This window comes from Prunus avium, chromosome 2, assembly GCF_965620075.1.
Source record: "Prunus avium chromosome 2, drPruAviu1.hap1.1, whole genome shotgun sequence".
NCBI lineage: Eukaryota > Viridiplantae > Streptophyta > Magnoliopsida > Rosales > Rosaceae > Prunus > Prunus avium.
In genome coordinates, this window is record NC_142285.1 from 32,141,644 (window position 1) to 32,160,034 (window position 18,391).

At 35.9% G+C, this 18,391-nt stretch overlaps 4 protein-coding genes across 5 annotated transcripts; 2 read left to right on the top strand and 2 right to left on the bottom strand.

Annotated features, from left to right (window-relative positions):
* The first annotated feature begins 649 nt into the window (after positions 1 to 649).
* LOC110758547 (auxin-responsive protein SAUR36) lies at positions 650 to 1,791 on the top strand. Its single transcript, XM_021960424.2, has one exon. The coding sequence runs from the start codon at positions 1,052 to 1,054 to the stop codon at positions 1,562 to 1,564; it is 513 nt and encodes a 170-aa protein (XP_021816116.1). The 5' UTR covers positions 650 to 1,051; the 3' UTR covers positions 1,565 to 1,791.
* A 4,083-nt stretch (positions 1,792 to 5,874) lies between these two features.
* LOC110758549 (coiled-coil protein) lies at positions 5,875 to 8,220 on the bottom strand. Its single transcript, XM_021960427.2, has 3 exons — positions 8,081 to 8,220; positions 6,638 to 6,995; positions 5,875 to 6,566 (listed from the first exon to the last, which is right to left on the bottom strand). Exons 2-3 carry the CDS (start codon positions 6,923 to 6,925, stop codon positions 6,099 to 6,101), a joined length of 756 nt encoding a protein of 251 aa, XP_021816119.2. The 5' UTR covers positions 6,926 to 6,995; positions 8,081 to 8,220; the 3' UTR covers positions 5,875 to 6,098.
* Positions 8,221 to 10,036: 1,816 nt separating this feature from the next.
* On the top strand, positions 10,037 to 12,191 carry PDLP8 (plasmodesmata-located protein 8). Of its 2 annotated transcripts, XM_021948426.2 has the most exons (3): positions 10,037 to 10,926; positions 11,603 to 11,710; positions 11,801 to 12,191. In XM_021948426.2, exons 1-3 carry the CDS (start codon positions 10,158 to 10,160, stop codon positions 11,803 to 11,805), a joined length of 882 nt encoding a protein of 293 aa, XP_021804118.1. In that variant the 5' UTR covers positions 10,037 to 10,157; the 3' UTR covers positions 11,806 to 12,191. The 2 variants fall into 2 exon arrangements, with proteins under 2 accessions (XP_021804118.1, XP_088104210.1); XM_088248084.1 differs by lacking the exon at positions 11,801 to 12,191 and having other exon boundaries at positions 11,603 to 11,718.
* Positions 12,192 to 14,016: 1,825 nt separating this feature from the next.
* LOC110758539 (Plant invertase/pectin methylesterase inhibitor superfamily) lies at positions 14,017 to 16,919 on the bottom strand. Its single transcript, XM_021960415.2, has 2 exons — positions 15,994 to 16,919; positions 14,017 to 14,814 (listed from the first exon to the last, which is right to left on the bottom strand). The coding sequence occupies exons 1-2, from the start codon at positions 16,844 to 16,846 to the stop codon at positions 14,132 to 14,134; spliced, it is 1,536 nt and encodes a 511-aa protein (XP_021816107.1). The 5' UTR covers positions 16,847 to 16,919; the 3' UTR covers positions 14,017 to 14,131.
* Positions 16,920 to 18,391: the final 1,472 nt, after the last annotated feature.

Below are 18,391 nucleotides of genomic sequence, written 5' to 3' on the forward strand. Positions count from 1 at the left end.
GTTCATACTTCCTACACTCTTTTAATATTCATTTACCGATGAAGTGAATGTATTATGACTTTTCTTCGAGACAACACTTTTCGTGCGATATGATTTAACAATGTTATCATTTTCAGCTTCTTAACTTATCGATTATTAAATTATAAGAATCTTACATTTAAAATTACTCGCATTTGTATGGATATTTCACTTTGCGAGGCATTGACAAATTAGAGTTATGCACAACATGTCATCTACGTCTCTTCCCCTGATGATATATGTCATTGATTATATTCTTATTTCTCTTCTTCGTTTCTTTTTCCATTTTCAAACATCTTGTATAAGAATAGTCAGATAAAAAGATTCTAATAAAACCGTAAATACTTGATAAAAACTCGCTGACTTGTACGCCCCCATTTCAATCCCAATCCCCGTGCAACTTTCGCCGCAGCCACTTCTCATCGGACCCTTCTTTTATCTGACTTTTGACTTTCCCATCTCATCCTACTGCTCCCATTTAACTACATTTTATTCTTCCCATATTCGCGTGCCGACCATTTCTAAAAATAAAAAATCAAACTCCTTTCCCCACTTGCACTTGCTCTCTCCCTTCCCTTCGTACAATTTTGACTTTAAAAATAAAAAAACACATTTGTCTTCATTTTCCTCTTTATATATAACCCTCTCTTCACCACCCAAAGACTCTTAACTCTTTTTCATCACCCACCTCCTTCCACCACCACCTGAAAGTCTTGAACCCACCAACAAAACCCATATCGAATTCAATTCAACACCAAAGACTGCAAATTTAGTTAAATTAGCACTTTGGGTATTTCAGATCTTCGATGAAATACCCTCACGGCTATTCTCGGACTTCAAATCCAGGCCATGTCCAATATACCCACCTCTCTCTCTGAAATCTGCTTAACTCTTTCTCGGCTCACCATGTCTGAGGCAGACCCTTGGCCTTTTTCATGAACCCAGCTCTCTCTCTCTAGCAAAAAACCCAAATCGAATCTCAACACAAACTTCAAAACCCACAAGCCAATTTCCCTCTTTTCTTTACCAATCAATGGCAAAGATCAGAGGATTCAAGCTCGGAAAGCGCCTTTGCAGGGTCACCCGGTGGTTCTTATTCCGTAATACCCGAACCGGATACTCCAGGCTCAACCCGGCTTCTTCCCTGCCTTGCAGAAACAACCCCATGTCCAAGCTGCTCACTTGGGGCCGGAAGTTGTCCGCCGGAGCCAAATCTCTCTGCTGCAGCAAACCTGGTTCGGGCTACAAACAGTTGGGTCAGAACCCGGTTGAGACAAGCAAGCCTGTGACGGTTCCAAAGGGACACCTGGCTGTGTACGTGGGTCAAAAAGACGGCGACTTTCACCGAGTTTTGGTGCCCGTCATTTACTTTAACCATCCCCTCTTCAGCCGGCTTCTGAGAGAGGCCGAACAAGAGTACGGGTTTCAGCACAAGGGAGGGATCACCATACCCTGCCCGATCTCGGACTTTGAGAGCGTCAAGACCCGGATCGCCGCCGGGTCGACTCAGCGCAGGCTGACGTGGAAGCGCAGCGCCTCCCATTAAGGCGGGACAATGAATGAAGATGATGATGACGATAATATTCCGAATTGATAGTGATGTCGTTAGAAATTTTTGTGGAGTTTAGTGGTCTCACTTTGTTTTTACTTTTTTACCCTTCTTAAATTTTTGGAATTTTCTTTTTGTACTTTTTGGTACAATCTACAATGTGTGGTAGCTTTTTAGATGTATATATTTATAAAAGGAATATGGATGATTTTTTTCTCTTTTAATTCTTTGCAAGTGGGAATTTAATGTGGTTCATAATGATCATGAGGTGATAATGACAGTGATTATTTCTTGGGTTTTGATGTGAATGCATCAAATGGTGATAAAAATGATAAGGATGTCAAGACCTTGACTAGTTCAATATATTGTTGTGGGGAGTTTCTTTTTTTGTTTCTTTTGTTGTTGTTGTTATTGGTTCTTAATTGGAAACGTAAGAAAGTTGGGGGAAATGCGTTGCTGAGGGGCAATTGATGAGGTTGACTACTTCTTGGTACTAGCTTTTTGCACGCGCCTCTGCGTCTGCGATAGGTTTTTTTTAAAAAAAAATTTAAAATTATTTTAGAATTAAAAAAGATAATGGGTAGTTGTGTTTCATTATTTGATTTTTATTTTTATTTAAAAATTTTTTAATATGAAAAAGTGTAAATTTACCATATTATTCTCATTTAATTAATAATTTCAGTAATAATAGCCACAACCAAGTGGTTAAGTTAAAGCTAATAGAACTAATTTTGAGAGATTTTTAATATTTGAAGATCACTTGTGAGATTTTTAATATTTGAAGATTACTTGTGAGATTTTATGCTGGGGGAATTGTCCAATCTTCTCAATCCACTTCCACATATCACAGGTTTTGCTTAATGAATTAATTATTAATGTCCAATTTGATTGGAAAATGTTAGAGAATCCAATTTCCCCAAAAGAGGTTTTTGGTCGGTCGCAGCACCAAAGTTTTCTTGAAGAAAAAAATTATCTTTGTTCGACACCATAGACGTGTCCTACTCAGCCATGGTTACTAGTGGCATAGTGGAGAATCTGATGAAAATAGAATCAATTGATGGAGGCAGCTTCCCACCTCCCGCAGCTCCACCACCATACATTGGTCTTCTTATTCCATTTTGCTATGACGGGTGCATTTATACTTTATTTTTATTATCGTGGATTTATTATGTGCCACACAGAAGCTCCAAAAGGTCCATGAAGCACTTGAATGCAGGCAAGGCACCTTCAGGGTTCCAGTCCATGTTGCTCTGTATCCCATTTTGTTGTAGTTGAGAAAGATCATGAATGTGTCTCGGATTTGCTGGAGGAATGGCATGGTGAATTGTCTTTGTGGGACTCGAACTTGATGGGGCACACTCATTATTCTGGTCAACTGGTGTGTGTGGATTTTATAACTCAATAGAATGACATTTATAATATAGATTTTGTAATGAAAAAAAGGGTTTTAATGGGTCACAATTGCTTAAAAAGAGGTCCTCAGTTATGGTAGTAGTAATTATTAAGTAAAATTATGGTGGTTTCTTTTATAAAAGTATACCATAAGATTTGTTGTCATCTTAAGTTGTTCTCTAAAGCAAGTCAAATTTTTTTATGGATAATTAATTTTACAGACATCCGACTAGTATCTTTGTAGGCTTCGGTGTTATGTAACTGATAAACATTCGAAACAAATGTACCGATTTATTTGTAATCGGGAACTTTTTCTAAGATCATTTTAACAACTTGAGAAGCCATTATCTGTCAAATGACCCTAAATTTATATGGCCTAGATGGGATTTAACAATAGCTCCCCAACAAAGTCGTGGCATAATTGATAAGGAAATTACCACAACCTAAAATATCAAAATAACCCAAAACAACCAAAAACGGTTATGTTAGTTGAAGGGAAAGGCTTTTGACCTATCATACTAAACGTGAGGGAGAGACTAAGACAAAGAGAAAGACAGAGACAGAAAATAAGAAATTTATGAACTATGGGTTCATTGCAAAGATCATCTATGTCATTTAGGAGGCAAGGCTCCTCCGGCCGCATTTGGGAGGATAGGGTTCCCGTATTCGATCAAAAGCCGACTTCCTTCTCCGGTCCCATTTGCCCTACCTTCTCTGGTCCAATTCGCCCTCCCTTCTCTGGTGTCAAAAGTTTCGAACACCATCCAAATTTCGACGAAAAATTTCAAGAACGAGAGTTTGTTGATTCAAATTACGCTCGAGGTTTACCTTCGCCTCCTAAGCAAGAACATAAGGTGGTTCAAAGGTGTTCTCTTTCTTCTTTCTTTGGGCGATGCATGGGTTCTCCTACTACTGCCTAGCTTGTTAGGAATTTTTATGTTATACGTATTGTCATGTTCATCACTAAATTATACAGAATTTCTATCTCTTACTCAAATTTTTATTTCTGTTATATTCGTTGGGTTTGTGATCATGATTATAAATGTTATTTTATCATAAAATTTTCAAATCCATTTATTTGTACAAGACTCATCGACATCCTATGCGTAACAATTTACAGAACACATTCATCATCTTACTGGAAATGAATGAATATTCACGTTCAAATTCAATATATAGCATGGTTAATTTTCTTTGCAAAGTGAATTCATTAATTTTTTTTTTCCCAATCCATGATCAAAGCTCAAAGTTTCGTCATCATACAAATTCGTGCTTTCGGTGGTTTTGCCTTTTCTCCAGCCAACATATTTATATTTTCTTTTCTCAATTGAATTGAAGTAAGAATGGGAAAGGAAGAAAGCGACAGATTAAGAACAAACTAAGAAAGAAACAAATATGGGACACTTCAGATGTAAATGCATACCGAATTAAATAGAGAACACATCCATTCACAAATTGTTTGTTTTTTCTTTTTATAAAGCGAAAAAAAAAAAAAACTAATTATAAGGAATTGCGCAACAAGCAATCAAAAACAAGAACATAATTCATACAATAATTCCGGCTTGGGAATATCTGCCTTCACTCGGAGCCACTCGAGGCGCACACTTAGACAATAATTCTCCTTGACTTCCACTCAATCGAATGAACGATGGTGTGAGACTGAATTACTACCACTCTATTATAAACATGTCATATGACAATAAAGTGATCTAATTCATACAGACATAGGGAAGAAAATACGAGCTAAGGAAGAACAAAGAAGATTTGTTATTTATTGAAATGAATCGCATTACTTGCCACTAAAATGGATACCGGTATTTATACCAAACTAATATTGAGCAAAAAAACCATAAGATTCTAAACTGACAAACAATATTAAATTTAAAGACCTGATTAATTTAATACCATCCACTACCACCAAGACCATCATTAAGCAAATCATGATTAGTTTACCCCAATATCCCACAAATAAAATCAAGGAAACGATGAAATAAAACTGTAAAACATAACAAACTTATAATGTTAATGGAGACTAGCAACCATTTAAATTGTAAAACCTGGAAAGATTGGATGACTTCTTTAACATGTAATTCACATGAGAGATCTTACCTCAAACAAAAAAATGGACAGGGAGTGGGTAAAACATGAATCATGAGTTAACATCATCTCAATCTCATGAGTTGAAATGTAAAACATGTTAATTCTAAATTGCAGATTAATGATTTTCTCTTCATTTTCCAGTGAATTATTAATTAATATTTTATTCAATTAATAATTCAAGCTAAAATGTTTATAACAATTAAAGATTGGCGCTTTCAATTCTTGTAGCTATGAATATTTTCTTTTCTGAATGGAATTGAAGTAGGAATTGGGGAGAACCAAGAAATCAACAAAGAAGAAACCAGCCCATGTATAAGTGGAGCCCAATTTGGAATTGCACTACAGAACCAGTCCAATTAGCCCAATTTTATACAAGCAAATCAACTTAAAATTTCAAAATTCCACCCAACCGTTCAAACTATACGTTATTTGATCCAACGGTAGGTGTGCCTCGTTTTTACTTCATTGTTTAGGTTGCATTTGATTTGAATTGAATTGTTTGATATTTGATCGCGGCCGTCCATTTAATAAAGCCATTAAAATTTAAACACAAATTAGAGCCGTTGGATTTAGAAGCATACAATGATAGCTAAGCATCCAAGCTTTGCCGGGACGCATGTAGACATCGACATGGTTGTGGTCGCGTTGGTGAAACCAAAATCATCCACACAAAATAATTGGTATATTATATTGTTTGATGAAGTTGGGTAATTTTTCAAAGCTATGCAACATTTTGAGACTGGCCAAATTCGGCCCGCTACCTTACCAAACCGAATTTTATTTAATTTTGTATAAAGGGGAAAAATTCAAGTTCATGAATGAAAGAAAATTAAGGGCTTTAGTTAACTACTCCAAATCCGACACAAACTTAACTGGATAACCATGATAGAATACACTTAAACTGTAGTAAAGATCAAAATCAGGCAACTATAGCAAAATAGAATGGAAATAAAAGTTGATGGATTGAAATACGCAGGTGGTGCTCATACTCTATTGGTGTAAAAATACGTCGTCTATCGTGCCATGGAAATAGCATCCGTCATTTGGCTTTGGCAGCCTCCACTTCTTCCCTGACCTTATGGAAAGTGGAAAGCATCAAAGACCGCATGTTGGCAATCTCTACAAGGGCATCAAGTGCAGATTCGAATGAGAGTTGTGCTGCCCGTAGCTTTGGCGAAACCAAACCACCAAACACCAACAGTGACTTAGACCGCTCCTTTTGAAGTTGATGCTGGTGATCAGCTTCAGCTTTAACTGGAGGTGGAGTTCCATCCTTATCCTTTCGTTGTCGTATCTGTGGACTTGTATCCATAAGTGGAGCTTCATTGTCATTGTCAAAGGATGCCCATTTGTGCAATGTAAAATGATGAATTTGCCCAACTCCTGGATTGGATTGCTGGGTTACTTCCAAAAATGTGCTTGCTGGGTGGGATTTCAGGTCCAACACAGCACTGCTCACACGTGACTCACCCATTGAATGTCGAGCACTTGCTAATTGCAGCCACCCCTGTTTTAGTGTTATCCTATTCCCTGTTAGTGCAAGAATATAACCAAAAGAAATATGTAATCCAATTTTACCTGTCGGAGTGTCCAAGACAGTGAATCCAATAGGGTTAAATACCCGTCTATTGAATCCAGGAACTGCAACGAATTTTCATTGAATCCAGGGAATGCAATACCATCTCGACCTTCTAAGCTCAGTGATTGAAGGTCTTCTTTCAAGCTCTGTGATTTAGCATCTTCTTCTTCCAAGCTCTGTGATTTAGGCTCTTCTTTCAAACTCTGTGATTTAGGCTCTTCTTTAAAGCTCTGTGGTTCATTTTCTTCTTCTTTCAAGCTCTGTGATTTAGGCTCTTCTTCTTCCATTGAGAATTTGATATTCAACAGCACAACCCCTTACTTTATTACTCATAAGCCATCACTGTCATTGGGCTTTCTGCACGTTCGGGTCATTTTAGTCAGTGGCATTACTAAATTCAACTCATCACTGTGATTTAATTCGTAAGAAATGCAAAAAGAAAGCAAACAGGATATGGGTAAACTGTAACAAGGGTTAAATTCTTTCACATAGAAGAAGACTGGTCCGAGCTAAAATAATGCATTTACACGGGATCAATCTACATTCTTCTCCTTTCTTCTTTCAACTACAGTCAGTACGTACCAGTGCAAAAGATGAGCACATGAGAAGGAAGAAAACGAAACGCTATTTAAAGCCACTGTCATTTACATCAAAAGCTTGATCACAAGCAATGACACTTAAAACCATCATCTTTACCCCTAAATTAGAAATCAGAAATTGACACCAAACAAAAAAAATAAAATAAACAATCTCAAATACCAACCAAGAAGAATCATAGAACACAAAAATCTATGGAAAAAAAATCATAAATTCATAGACAAACCAGACTATTCTCGAAAACAGAAGGGTTCCTTCAGATGTTCTATAGGCAGCACTGACCATGTATCGTTAAGCGAATAACATTAGAAATATTATAGTGAATGAAACGAATAGAGACACAAACAATGGAAATACTCAGAAGACAAAACTACTGTTTAAGCCTGTGTGCTACCAAAAAATGATAATTTGTTGGAATATGACATACCAAATCAACAAGTTCAAGCACATAAAAACATAACAATATCCTACATAAAATGAACATAGAAGCAAATGAACAAACACATCCACGGCATACCCAATACACACATCCAAGCAACAAATGATTTTTTCGTCAATTTATCTAACACAAGAAAGAATTGCCATTACCCAATAAATAAAACCAATATCATCTCAACAGACATTGAAAAGAAAAAAAATTAGAAATTTGTGAATGTTCTAAGAAAAGAAGACAGCCTCCAGAAAACTGTGTAGACATGGAAGCCATCCCCAATCTCAGGTGACCACGCATGCCCCACGAATAACAAAAGAAATGCCTAAATCGGATCCAAATTATATAATCACAAACAGTAAATTGAATGCAGATATTTATTCCACAAAATTAAAAAAGAAATTCACGGACTGACCTGAGGAGTGGTGGCGCCACAGGAAAGATGGGAGAGGGAGTGTTGGGCGACGAGAGTAGGGAGAAAAAGATCTTGTCTTTCAGAGGCAGGGATGGTGTGGGAGAGAATGGGGACTGGATGTAGTTGCAAAATGAGGAGCAGTACAAGGGTATTTTTGAGAGTCAAATTACTTAAAAATCAGATTTTTCTCTAAACCAATGGATTTTTTTTTTTTTTTATCTGAACCATGAGGTGATCCTGGATGGGTCCCAACTATGGGTGGCACCTTTAAGCCTTAACCACAACCCAGACTAATCCCCACTCACACCGGGTCGGCCCGTAAGGGGTAAAGTGTTGGCCAAAGTGGTGACTCCGTACGAGAGTAGGGATCGAACCCCTGACCTCTTTTAAGGAATGAGAGTGCCAAACCACTCACACCAACCACCTTGGTTAAACCAATGGATTTTGACAATTATGTCTGTAATAAATCTGAGGAGATTATCTAATAAGTATTTAATTATGTTCGTATTTAATTTAAGAATTCGCTACATACTTCTAATCTCGATTGTTGGATTGCAATCTAAGAACATTATGAATTTTTTTGAAATACTAATAATTAAAAAGTTTATATATATTTTTAATAATAAGACAATTATTTGTTAAGAATGGGGGTTACAATATTGTTTAATGCTAATAATAACTTTTTTATGTGTATTTAAAATAAGATAATCATTTTACTTTTCATGAATGGGAGAAATTTTTGTAAATTTCGCGACTATACATAGAACAATGTGGTTTGGACTATCCAACTTACTGCACTTCTTTTTTAAAATTAAAATAAAATATTTCCACATATAACATGTGCTATGTATATTATGTACTCGAAACATAAAAAAATAACTCCAAAAATGGGTAGTTACAGTATTGTTTTTATCGATAACATGATTGAAACCTTCCAAAGTCTCCTTATATAACATTGTTGATAAATAAGTCTGATTTACAAATAAATCCGATTTACGATCAAACATCAGTACAACTGAAGCAGTTGCCTTATTTACACAAGTAGATCGAATACTTAATGAAAATTCAGAGATGATTTTTCCATTGAGATTGTAAATTAACTTAAAAAATTTAATAGTCGGAATTTTCCCTATCACATCGCTTGGCATGAGAAAGACTTTGCTATTGCGACCATGAAAGCTTAACATTAAATCACCAAATAAATGATTATCAATAATTAAATCCATTTGGTGCAAAGAAGGATAATGTTTGTGACTCATGTTCTCCTAATATGAGTTAACACTTATGTAATGGAGTTACAATTAATTGATTAGGGAAGGTAATCTATCTGAATGTACTTAAAAAATATAAACTTAGTTTACTCCAATACCCCAAATCAAAAAGTATAGTAAAATAAAACCATTAGAATATGATGCCATAATGAACATGTTGGTGCAAAACAACGGGGATTGGATTTTGTAGCCAAGGTTCATACTTTTTCTTGTCACTTCTTCGTCATGTAATTCACATGAAATATACTTTTTAATAATTTTTTTTATAAAAAAAAAGGAGAATAAATTTGCTCAACATCATAATCATAAAAATCAAACAATCCAACTAGACATAATGTTACAAGTCAGTTTATATAAGGCCATCTCAAGGTCAAGTCCAGTAATAAAAGAAGCAGTCTGCTTTGCTTGCTCATCTTTATGGAGTCACTCTGTAGTGAGGGTTTTCTCTAAGGTGCTATCTTGTAACCGTAGAATCAAACTACCAATTTAATCTAACGGTTAAGAAATAGAGCATCTTCCTATAGAATTCTACCATTTTTATGATTATCTTTTTTTAGGTTAATTATCTTTGTGACTCTCTATTGGGGTCAAAAGTAGAGTTTTTGAGCAGATGCTTTAACTAAGAACACACACATGTAGGCCCATGAACAACAAATAGAGGCCCTTTCTTAATAGGAACGTGGCCACATGAGAATTCAAGAAAGACGAAAAAGCAACCAATCTCTCTCCTTTCTCACACCACCATCACCAAACCACAATACAAAGGAAAGTGATGCCAAGTTGAAAAAACAAGAAGAAAAAAAGAAATGGTCATGAGCAACCTTCAGCTAGACTACTCTACTCAGAAAACAATCTTAGCCCTGAGAATCATAATCTCTTCTCTGCTTTTCCTTCTCTTTTCTTCACTTAGCATTCATGGCTACCCAATCCAAGCCCATATCTTCATCTATGCAGGCTGCTCTCAAGAAAAGTACCAACCAAGCTCACCCTTTGAAGCCAACCTCAACTCTTTTCTAACATCAGTTGTTAGCTCATCCTCTCAAGTCTCTTACAACAATTTTGGAGTTGGAAATGGAAGCTCAACAACACTAGAAGGCACCATATATGGCTTATACCAGTGCAGAGGTGACTTGAAGATTTTCGACTGCGCAAAATGTGTAGAGAGTGCAGTAAATCAAATTACTTTGGTTTGTCCCTACTCTTATGGGGCTTCTTTGCAGCTTGAGGGTTGTCTCATAAGATATGAGCATGTTAATTTCTTGGGGAGGCTTGACACAAGTCTTAGGTACAGAAAATGTAGTAAAAGTAGTGTGAGTGAAGATGTTGAATTCTTTAGGCGCAGAGATGATGTGCTTGCTGAATTGCAAGGAACAAATGGCTTTAGGGTTAGTAGCTCTGGTTTGGTTGAAGGTTTTGCTCAGTGTTTGGGGGATATGAGCCAAAATGACTGCTCTTCTTGCATTGCTGATGCTGTGGGAAAGTTGAAGAGTTTGTGTGGATCAGCAGCAGCTGTTGATGTGTTCCTGGCTCAGTGTTATGCTCGGTATTGGGCATCTGGCTACTATGATATATCAGGTGAAAATTTCTACTGATTTCCCTGCATAGTCCTAACACCTTAAAAGAAACACCACAACACAAAAAAGAGATTTTTACTCTGCTTTTGCATTAATTAACACCAAACACAGAGACTTTCTTTGGCCATTTCATCATAAATTATATCCATTAATTATGTCTTTAACTATTAAATAATTCACAGAAGGTTGAAATCCACAAAGTAGATCATCATTTTCTTAATTAAAGACATTTTGCATAATGTTTTTTAAATGCAAGGAATCGAATCCCAGACCTAACCTAATCCGAACTCATTTCCCTAGTCACTCTCGCCACTTGAGTTAACCTAGAGAGTTAACCTAGAGAGTTAAACTTTTGTGTAACTTTGTTATGTGGTTTGTAAGAGTAAAATAGTTCTAAGCTGGGGGCCAAAATGGTGCTGTTGAATTAAAATAACACATGTCACACTTCAATTCTTGGAAGAGAAAGGGCTTAAAATTCATCAAACCCAAGGTCAACAAAGTAAAGGCCAAAGCATAAGGGGCACCAGTAACTTTAGCTTCTTACTTTTGGGAACCTTCATTCTTTGAAAAATTCTACACTTTCATCTTTAAATTCTACACAATCAAATCTTCGTGAATTATGCATATAATAATATAGTACTAATTCCCTTCACTTTTACTTTTATGTGTCTCTATAGATTCCACTAACCAAGACCAAGTGGGGAAGACAGTGGCCATTATTGTTGGGACAGTAGCAGGGCTAGCTATTCTGATTGTTATTCTCTCAGTTTGCAGGAAAACCATGGGTAAATAAATATATACCCTCCTTCCACTTCAATAAATATTACATAATTAACCAATTATTGATGAAATGATATAATTAATCATGCTTACAGGTTAAGGAGATGGAGAGAGAGAGAGAGACTACTTTCTTGAAAGATATGGAGGATGCATAATCATGACAGAATGCCACAAATTGATGTTGGCCTTAATATTCTTGTGAAAGCTCTATCTTTTCTACTTTTTGTCTATTTTAATACCAATTGGGTTTTTTTTTGTTCTTTCACAAAAGAAGGTAGGTGGTGTTATCCTATAGCATAAAGTAGCACTCTAATCTCCATCAACTTCAAAAGGGCTGCTGATTCTCTTAGCTTCATGCCGTCCAACAAAAACCCATCTCTTTTTCAACTTCAGTTTTGGGGTTAACCAACCTTTGTTTGGTAAACCCATCTCTTTGCTTTTTCTCTTTTTGAGGTCAAGTTCTCTGTGCATGTCTCTTCATGTGTCCTTCTCTTTTCCTTTTTCCTTTTTATTTTTGACTAACCTCAATTTATGCTTCAATTCAAAATTTAAGGAGAATTAAATGAAAATCTCAAACAATACTTGTGTCCATGAAACTGTATCATCACAAAAATATATATAAGCAAAGCATCTGAACCCTTTTACATTACCATTCAACTATCTCTCTCTATAAGGCATCAATTCCAAAATCCTCCTTTAAAAAGTGATACCACTCTTGATTTACTACATGAATGAATCTGAAGAAACTCACCTTTTATCAGCATTAACTTATTGGGAATTGATTGGACAAAGCTGAATGCTGCTTTATTTTATAGTTTTGTTGGTGTTTTTCTTTTTGGTTTGCCTGAGCATATGAATAGGTTTCCTTTAGAGCAAGTCCACCCTTGCTTCAAAATCGGGCAAAAGGCAGCCCAGGGGGGAAGGAAGCAGCTCCAGCGCGCAACGACCAGCCCTGGCAAGAGCTGGGTCCCACGAGCCCAGCCAAGCCCATGGGCAAATTCAGTCCGAACTGCTGCCTGGGCAGAATGATGCAATACTAATGTCATAATGACGTCAGCAATCAAAAAAAAAAAGGAAAAAAAACCAAAAATTCAAGAATTTTTTTAAATAAATACGTAGGCATATTCTTTACTTCCCACACCAAAAACTCTATACAAATTCATCTTCTCATATCTCATGTGAATAGTATTTGCCCTTGCCCTAGCCTTTTGGTGTGGACTTGCTCTTACAAGTTGCACCACTAGAAACAGCCCAATAGGGCTTTTTTCTCTATACAATAGAGGCCGTAGGGCTTGTGTCAGGGCTTGAACCCTGATTTCAAAATAGACTGAGTTGGACTTACTTTACAAATGAAATTATTTTAGTTAGTGAAAAGTTTTCAGCAAATCACCTATAATTTTCTGAAAGAAAAAATTGTTATGCCCAAACTTGGCAAGATAATATAATTAACGAGCACCTGTGGTGATCCATTTGTACTTCCCACTTAATTAATCTTGATCTTTAGTGTCTATAATTTGTAAGTACGTAATGAGATCAAATTTAAACAAAGTCTTCCCTCCCAAGACATTAAAAATGTTTCCAAAGAGAAGTTTCAAATTGTTTTCGTACAAAATGTTAAAGGAAAGATTCAGTCGCTTTTCTCTCTGTTAGAACAGGCATAGTTTATTCATTAGATAGAAGCTTCATAAGAAAAAGATTCAGGCATTGAATCGACGCAATTTGACCAAGTCTTCTTGTCATTTTGATGTCACCTCAGTGTGCAACTTATTCAATCAGTTTGACAAATCGTTTTAGTAGGGTTTGATATATGTCTTCTATGTGTTATTAATTAAGTTAAACATCTCGCCAACGAGGTCTAGCCCAGTGGAAAATGGTCTTGATCTGCAGATTAGAGGTCTCAAGTTCGAACCCCCAATGACATCTTGATTGTCTGTGTGTGAGAAACCTCTTCTCATGTAATTTAGACTATCGCTTGTACTAAAAAAAAAGTTAAACATCTCTTTCCCACTAGGTTTCCTTGAGCAAGTTGTACAATATTTAAAGCAAGTGAGGAATTTTTTTTCTCCCATTTGGCAATTGATCAAACAAGTATTAAGTGTACAATTATTCTATATGTTGATGATGTCGTTGATTACTAATTAAGTCACTAATAATATAACCATAAAATAACACCCAAACAAGAAGCAACAGAATGTACAAGATTATCCAAATTGTAGAAGCACAGGCATGAGAAGAACCTTAACAATTATAAATTCTTATAAAACAAATTCACAAAAAAGAATGACAATTGAGTAATTGATACAATTCCATATTAGAAAGCACAATCGTACCTAACCATTGAATGCTCTAAATTAATTCCTTTTTGGGACCGTTGGGGGGAGGGCAACAATCAATTTATTTATGTTTCAAAAAATAACAGTAATTAATCATAGACCAGAGGTGAAAGGCACATTGGTGGCTGGCAACCAAGAATTACCCGCAATGAAGTTCCCAACAGTAAATTTGGAAGCCTCGGAGGTACTTGTAATGACATGGTAACCTGCCCATTTAACCCTGTTTGAAGTGGATGAACCAGGGCCTGTGTTCATGTACTCACCATAATACAAAGTCTTCAAGGCAAAGTTACCACTCCATTCCATCCAACCAGCTGGGTCAATTAAGCTATCAAGGTATGTCTTCATGAACACGGTACGAGAATACTCCCTCCATGGCCTCCCTAGGTATGTCTTAACCGAACTTTGAACTGATTTTAAATCCGAAGCAGCTGTAACCCTACAATTGTGAATAGAAATTCCTGTATTTTGGTTCGGATCGGACCGGCCCTGAGCAGTGACAGTGTTGGTTTTGTGGTTGTGAACATAAATGTTACAATTTTGGAAAACCACAGCAGCATTGCCAAAAATAAAGTCAACAGTTCCATAGATGTCACATTCCCTATAGAATTGTCTGTCAGAGTACACATAGAGGGTGTCTTGGTTCCCCTCAAAGCCACATTTGTAAAAAACAGAGAGATCTGAACCGGACCGGAGTGCCACGGCTTGGCCGCTTGTTGGACCGGCAGTGTTTTGGAATGTAATGTCCTGGGCAATGAACCCATCTCCAACCACAGCTAAAATGAATCAAAACAAAGAAAAGAATGTCATGAATTTTAATTTAGAGTTACTTGTAAGACAAGTTGACAATTAAAAACATTAAAATTACATGAAATTTGAGGCATTGCTGACTTTGCAAATATTCTTTGACCAATATTATGAAAACAAAGGAAAACAAAATATATTTTCAAGCACAATTTGTTTGTTCAAATCAATAGACACCAGACTATGGACAATTAAGTGATATTGTGGGCAACTTGAGGTTCACAAGTCTTAGTTAAGACCAAAATAATTGTCAGCATTATGACTTAACCCCTATATCAATTTATATTTTCAACAATTTTCATAAAATTAGTGTTTATATGAATAACATTTTCCACAGAATAAAGTAATCTAGCCGCACATGAGATGGCACCATTGTGGAAAAGTGGGTCAAACTCTCCCTCTCCTTCCAAAGTATATCCGAGTACGTGGAAGACAGTTTTGAAACAACCCAATATAATACTCTCTCATCCCCCTCCCTATCCAATGACAAAAATAAAAAGTAATCTAGCTACTTTCTCAAAGTGGACCAACTCTCTAAGAATCCAACTAGCTATATTGACGGACTGCCTTTTTGGACCTTCAATCCTAGTTTGTTAAATACTAAGTAAAGACAGTTCGGTCCCAAAATGATTAATGAACACGTTTAAATTAGTCGACTTTGTCTTGTCATTATCTAATGGCATGGTCGATCATTTTCGAGCACCAGTAAAAGTAAACAGATTGTGTACAAGTCAATGAACTTAATAAGTGGCCTGGATTTTAAAGCCTGCCTAGCTAGTAATAAAGCTTCTAATCATTCTTTAACTTATCTCATACGCTTTTAAAAAAAAAAAATTTATAAGCAACATATTACATGCAACTCATAATTCGAAACAAAGTTATAAATATATAGTTTAATTAGTATATATTATGAATGAATAAATATAGGTTAAATTTTGATTCGGAGGAGTGCATGATCATCTTTTTGGAGTACGTACCAATAACAGCTCCATCGAATATATAAAAAGTGAATGAACTAAAACTATATAAAAATCAACTTTAATGAGAGATAACTAAGCTATATTCAGATTAAAGCATGTATATGTAAATGAGAGAGATAAAAATAAAAATATTTATAAAAAAAACACTTAGAAAATAGCTAATTTACTTACCGACTGTAGCTGAATTGAAGGTTGTAGAACCCCCACCAACACTTTTGCTTCCTGTGATAATAGTCTTCCCTATACCATCTCCCCTCAACATAATATTCTTCGACTTTATCTGAACATTTTCCTTATATGTCCCTGCCTTTACATATATCACATACCTTGCACTACCTTTTCTCTTTGACGCTGCACTTACTGCCTCACTTATGGTCTTGTAATTCCCAGACCCATCTTTGGCCACCACAACATCAGCCGTCGGCGAAGACGACTGTAAGAGCTTTCGATCGCCAGGGTTGACCCAAGTTGGGAAACCATTTTTGTGGTTTGGCTGAGAAGTGTATGGAGCTTTGTTTATGGCCAAAGTGTTGCTAATCAAATTAGAAACATTATTTGACACTGAAGGCAAGATATAATTATTTGAGACCCCAAGGTCTGCAAACCCTTCTCGACATGTCTCTAGGTTTGTGAGAGCTGTGCTCAGCCATGTTTGGCTGTCATATTGGGTGCACTTGGTGACGGGATTTACGGTTTTGTTGAGCTTTTGGATTGTGAAATCAAAGAGCTCAAGGCAATCAGCCCATGCTGTTTTTTCATGTGCATTTCGGCACTTTGAGCCAAGTGAGTACAAGTTGGTTTGAGTATGGATGGCACGGTCTAGGGCTAGTTGGGTTGATATCTTGAAGAATTGGGATTTTTCTTTGATGGGGGTTGTAGTTGGGTTATGGCTCAGAAAATCCTCACATAGTTTTGGGTGTGGAGTTTGGCTACACCATGTTTTCACATCATTTGGAGAGTAACCAAATATGATTGGAGAGAGATAAAGCACTAAGAAAAGTGTTGAGTGAAATCGAATTGGCATTTTTGGATGGCTTTTGATCAAGAAATGTGTATGAAATATGGGGGATTTGGGAGACTAGAGCTATACGAGCTTTTGTGTTTGAATATGGTGTGCATGGCATAGCTTAATTGGGTTCTATATATAGAAGGGAAACAGTCGCGGGGGTTGTCGATGTAAAGCGTGTTACGGGCGAACAACTTTGTTGTTATTTTCTCTGAATATTTAATATCCAACATATTTTTTTTATCATTTTGGAATTTTTGATGACTGATATTAGAATATAAATGCAATAATTGGTAGCCGAGGAACTTGATAATATTACACGGCACTACAATTAGTAGTGGCAATAATGTTAGAGCACCAACCAATTAAAATCCATTTATATATACGATATGACATGGGAAATGATATGGATTTTTTCCAGGAATGAAAAAAAGAAGTGACATGGGCTTCCATGTCATATGAGATTAGCTGGTAGTAATAAGTTTAGATATTATTTGGTATCTCTAGTATTATTGTATATTGAACATCAATTTTCTAATATAGCAAATGTAAGTTAAGTCAGTTGATCATTACAATGTGTTTGTCCGCTTGCACCCGAAGTCGATTCCTTCCTTTAGCAGTTAAAAGCAAAATATGATTTTTGTCCACACATTCGAAATTCAAAATATGATTTTTGTCCCTTTTACCAACAAATTGTCCTTTGAGGGAAAAAAAAAACAAAAAACAATGGGTGGTAATAGCTAGGCTACTCGATAAGTTAAAAGTTTGTTGGATTTTCTTTACGGAGGCAAGAAAAAAACGCGTTGTTGACAAGCATCATGCATGCAATTACGTATGAAGGAGGAAATAAAGATGAAATGAGTCGGCTAAGATTCGACAGGGAAGACATATCTTTCGTATACAACTTCTTTTTAAGACTTTGATCAAATATTAATGTCCGGATGTAATTATCGTGTAAATGTTATTATAAATAAACAAAAAATAGGGAGGATAGTAGAAATAGGAGAATTTATATATATATATATATATATATATATCAACGTGCTTGGTTCACAAATTCACAATCTGTCATTGGCTTAATTATCTGTGGGTTGATATGAGATGGATTATTCTTATTCTTTTCCGACAGCCAAAATTAGTTAATTAAAAAAAAATAATGTGTTTCTCATTAATATTAATGGGGGTCTATACTAATTACCCGCCGAAATAATTTTTTTTATTAATATAAAAACTCATGTAGAATTATTATTGGCACTTTGAAAAGTCATCACACGCGTATTCAATTGCTATTTCTCCGTTATGTTTTTATAAGGGAGAAGTTCGTGATGACGGTTTGAGACGGCTAATAATATAGCTCCCAACGTCATGTCCTTCTTCTCTATAGTTAATTAAAAAAAAATAGAAGAAAATAGAAAAAATGCATAAAAAACATGATCAAGCGTCCCTCATTAATTTATTTATAATTACAAACTTAATATAAACATTATAAGGTAACTTTGAGCCATTGGTCAGATCAGGGCAGGGCCTAGCGGCTAGTAAACTAGTTAAGGGAGACTTTGAATT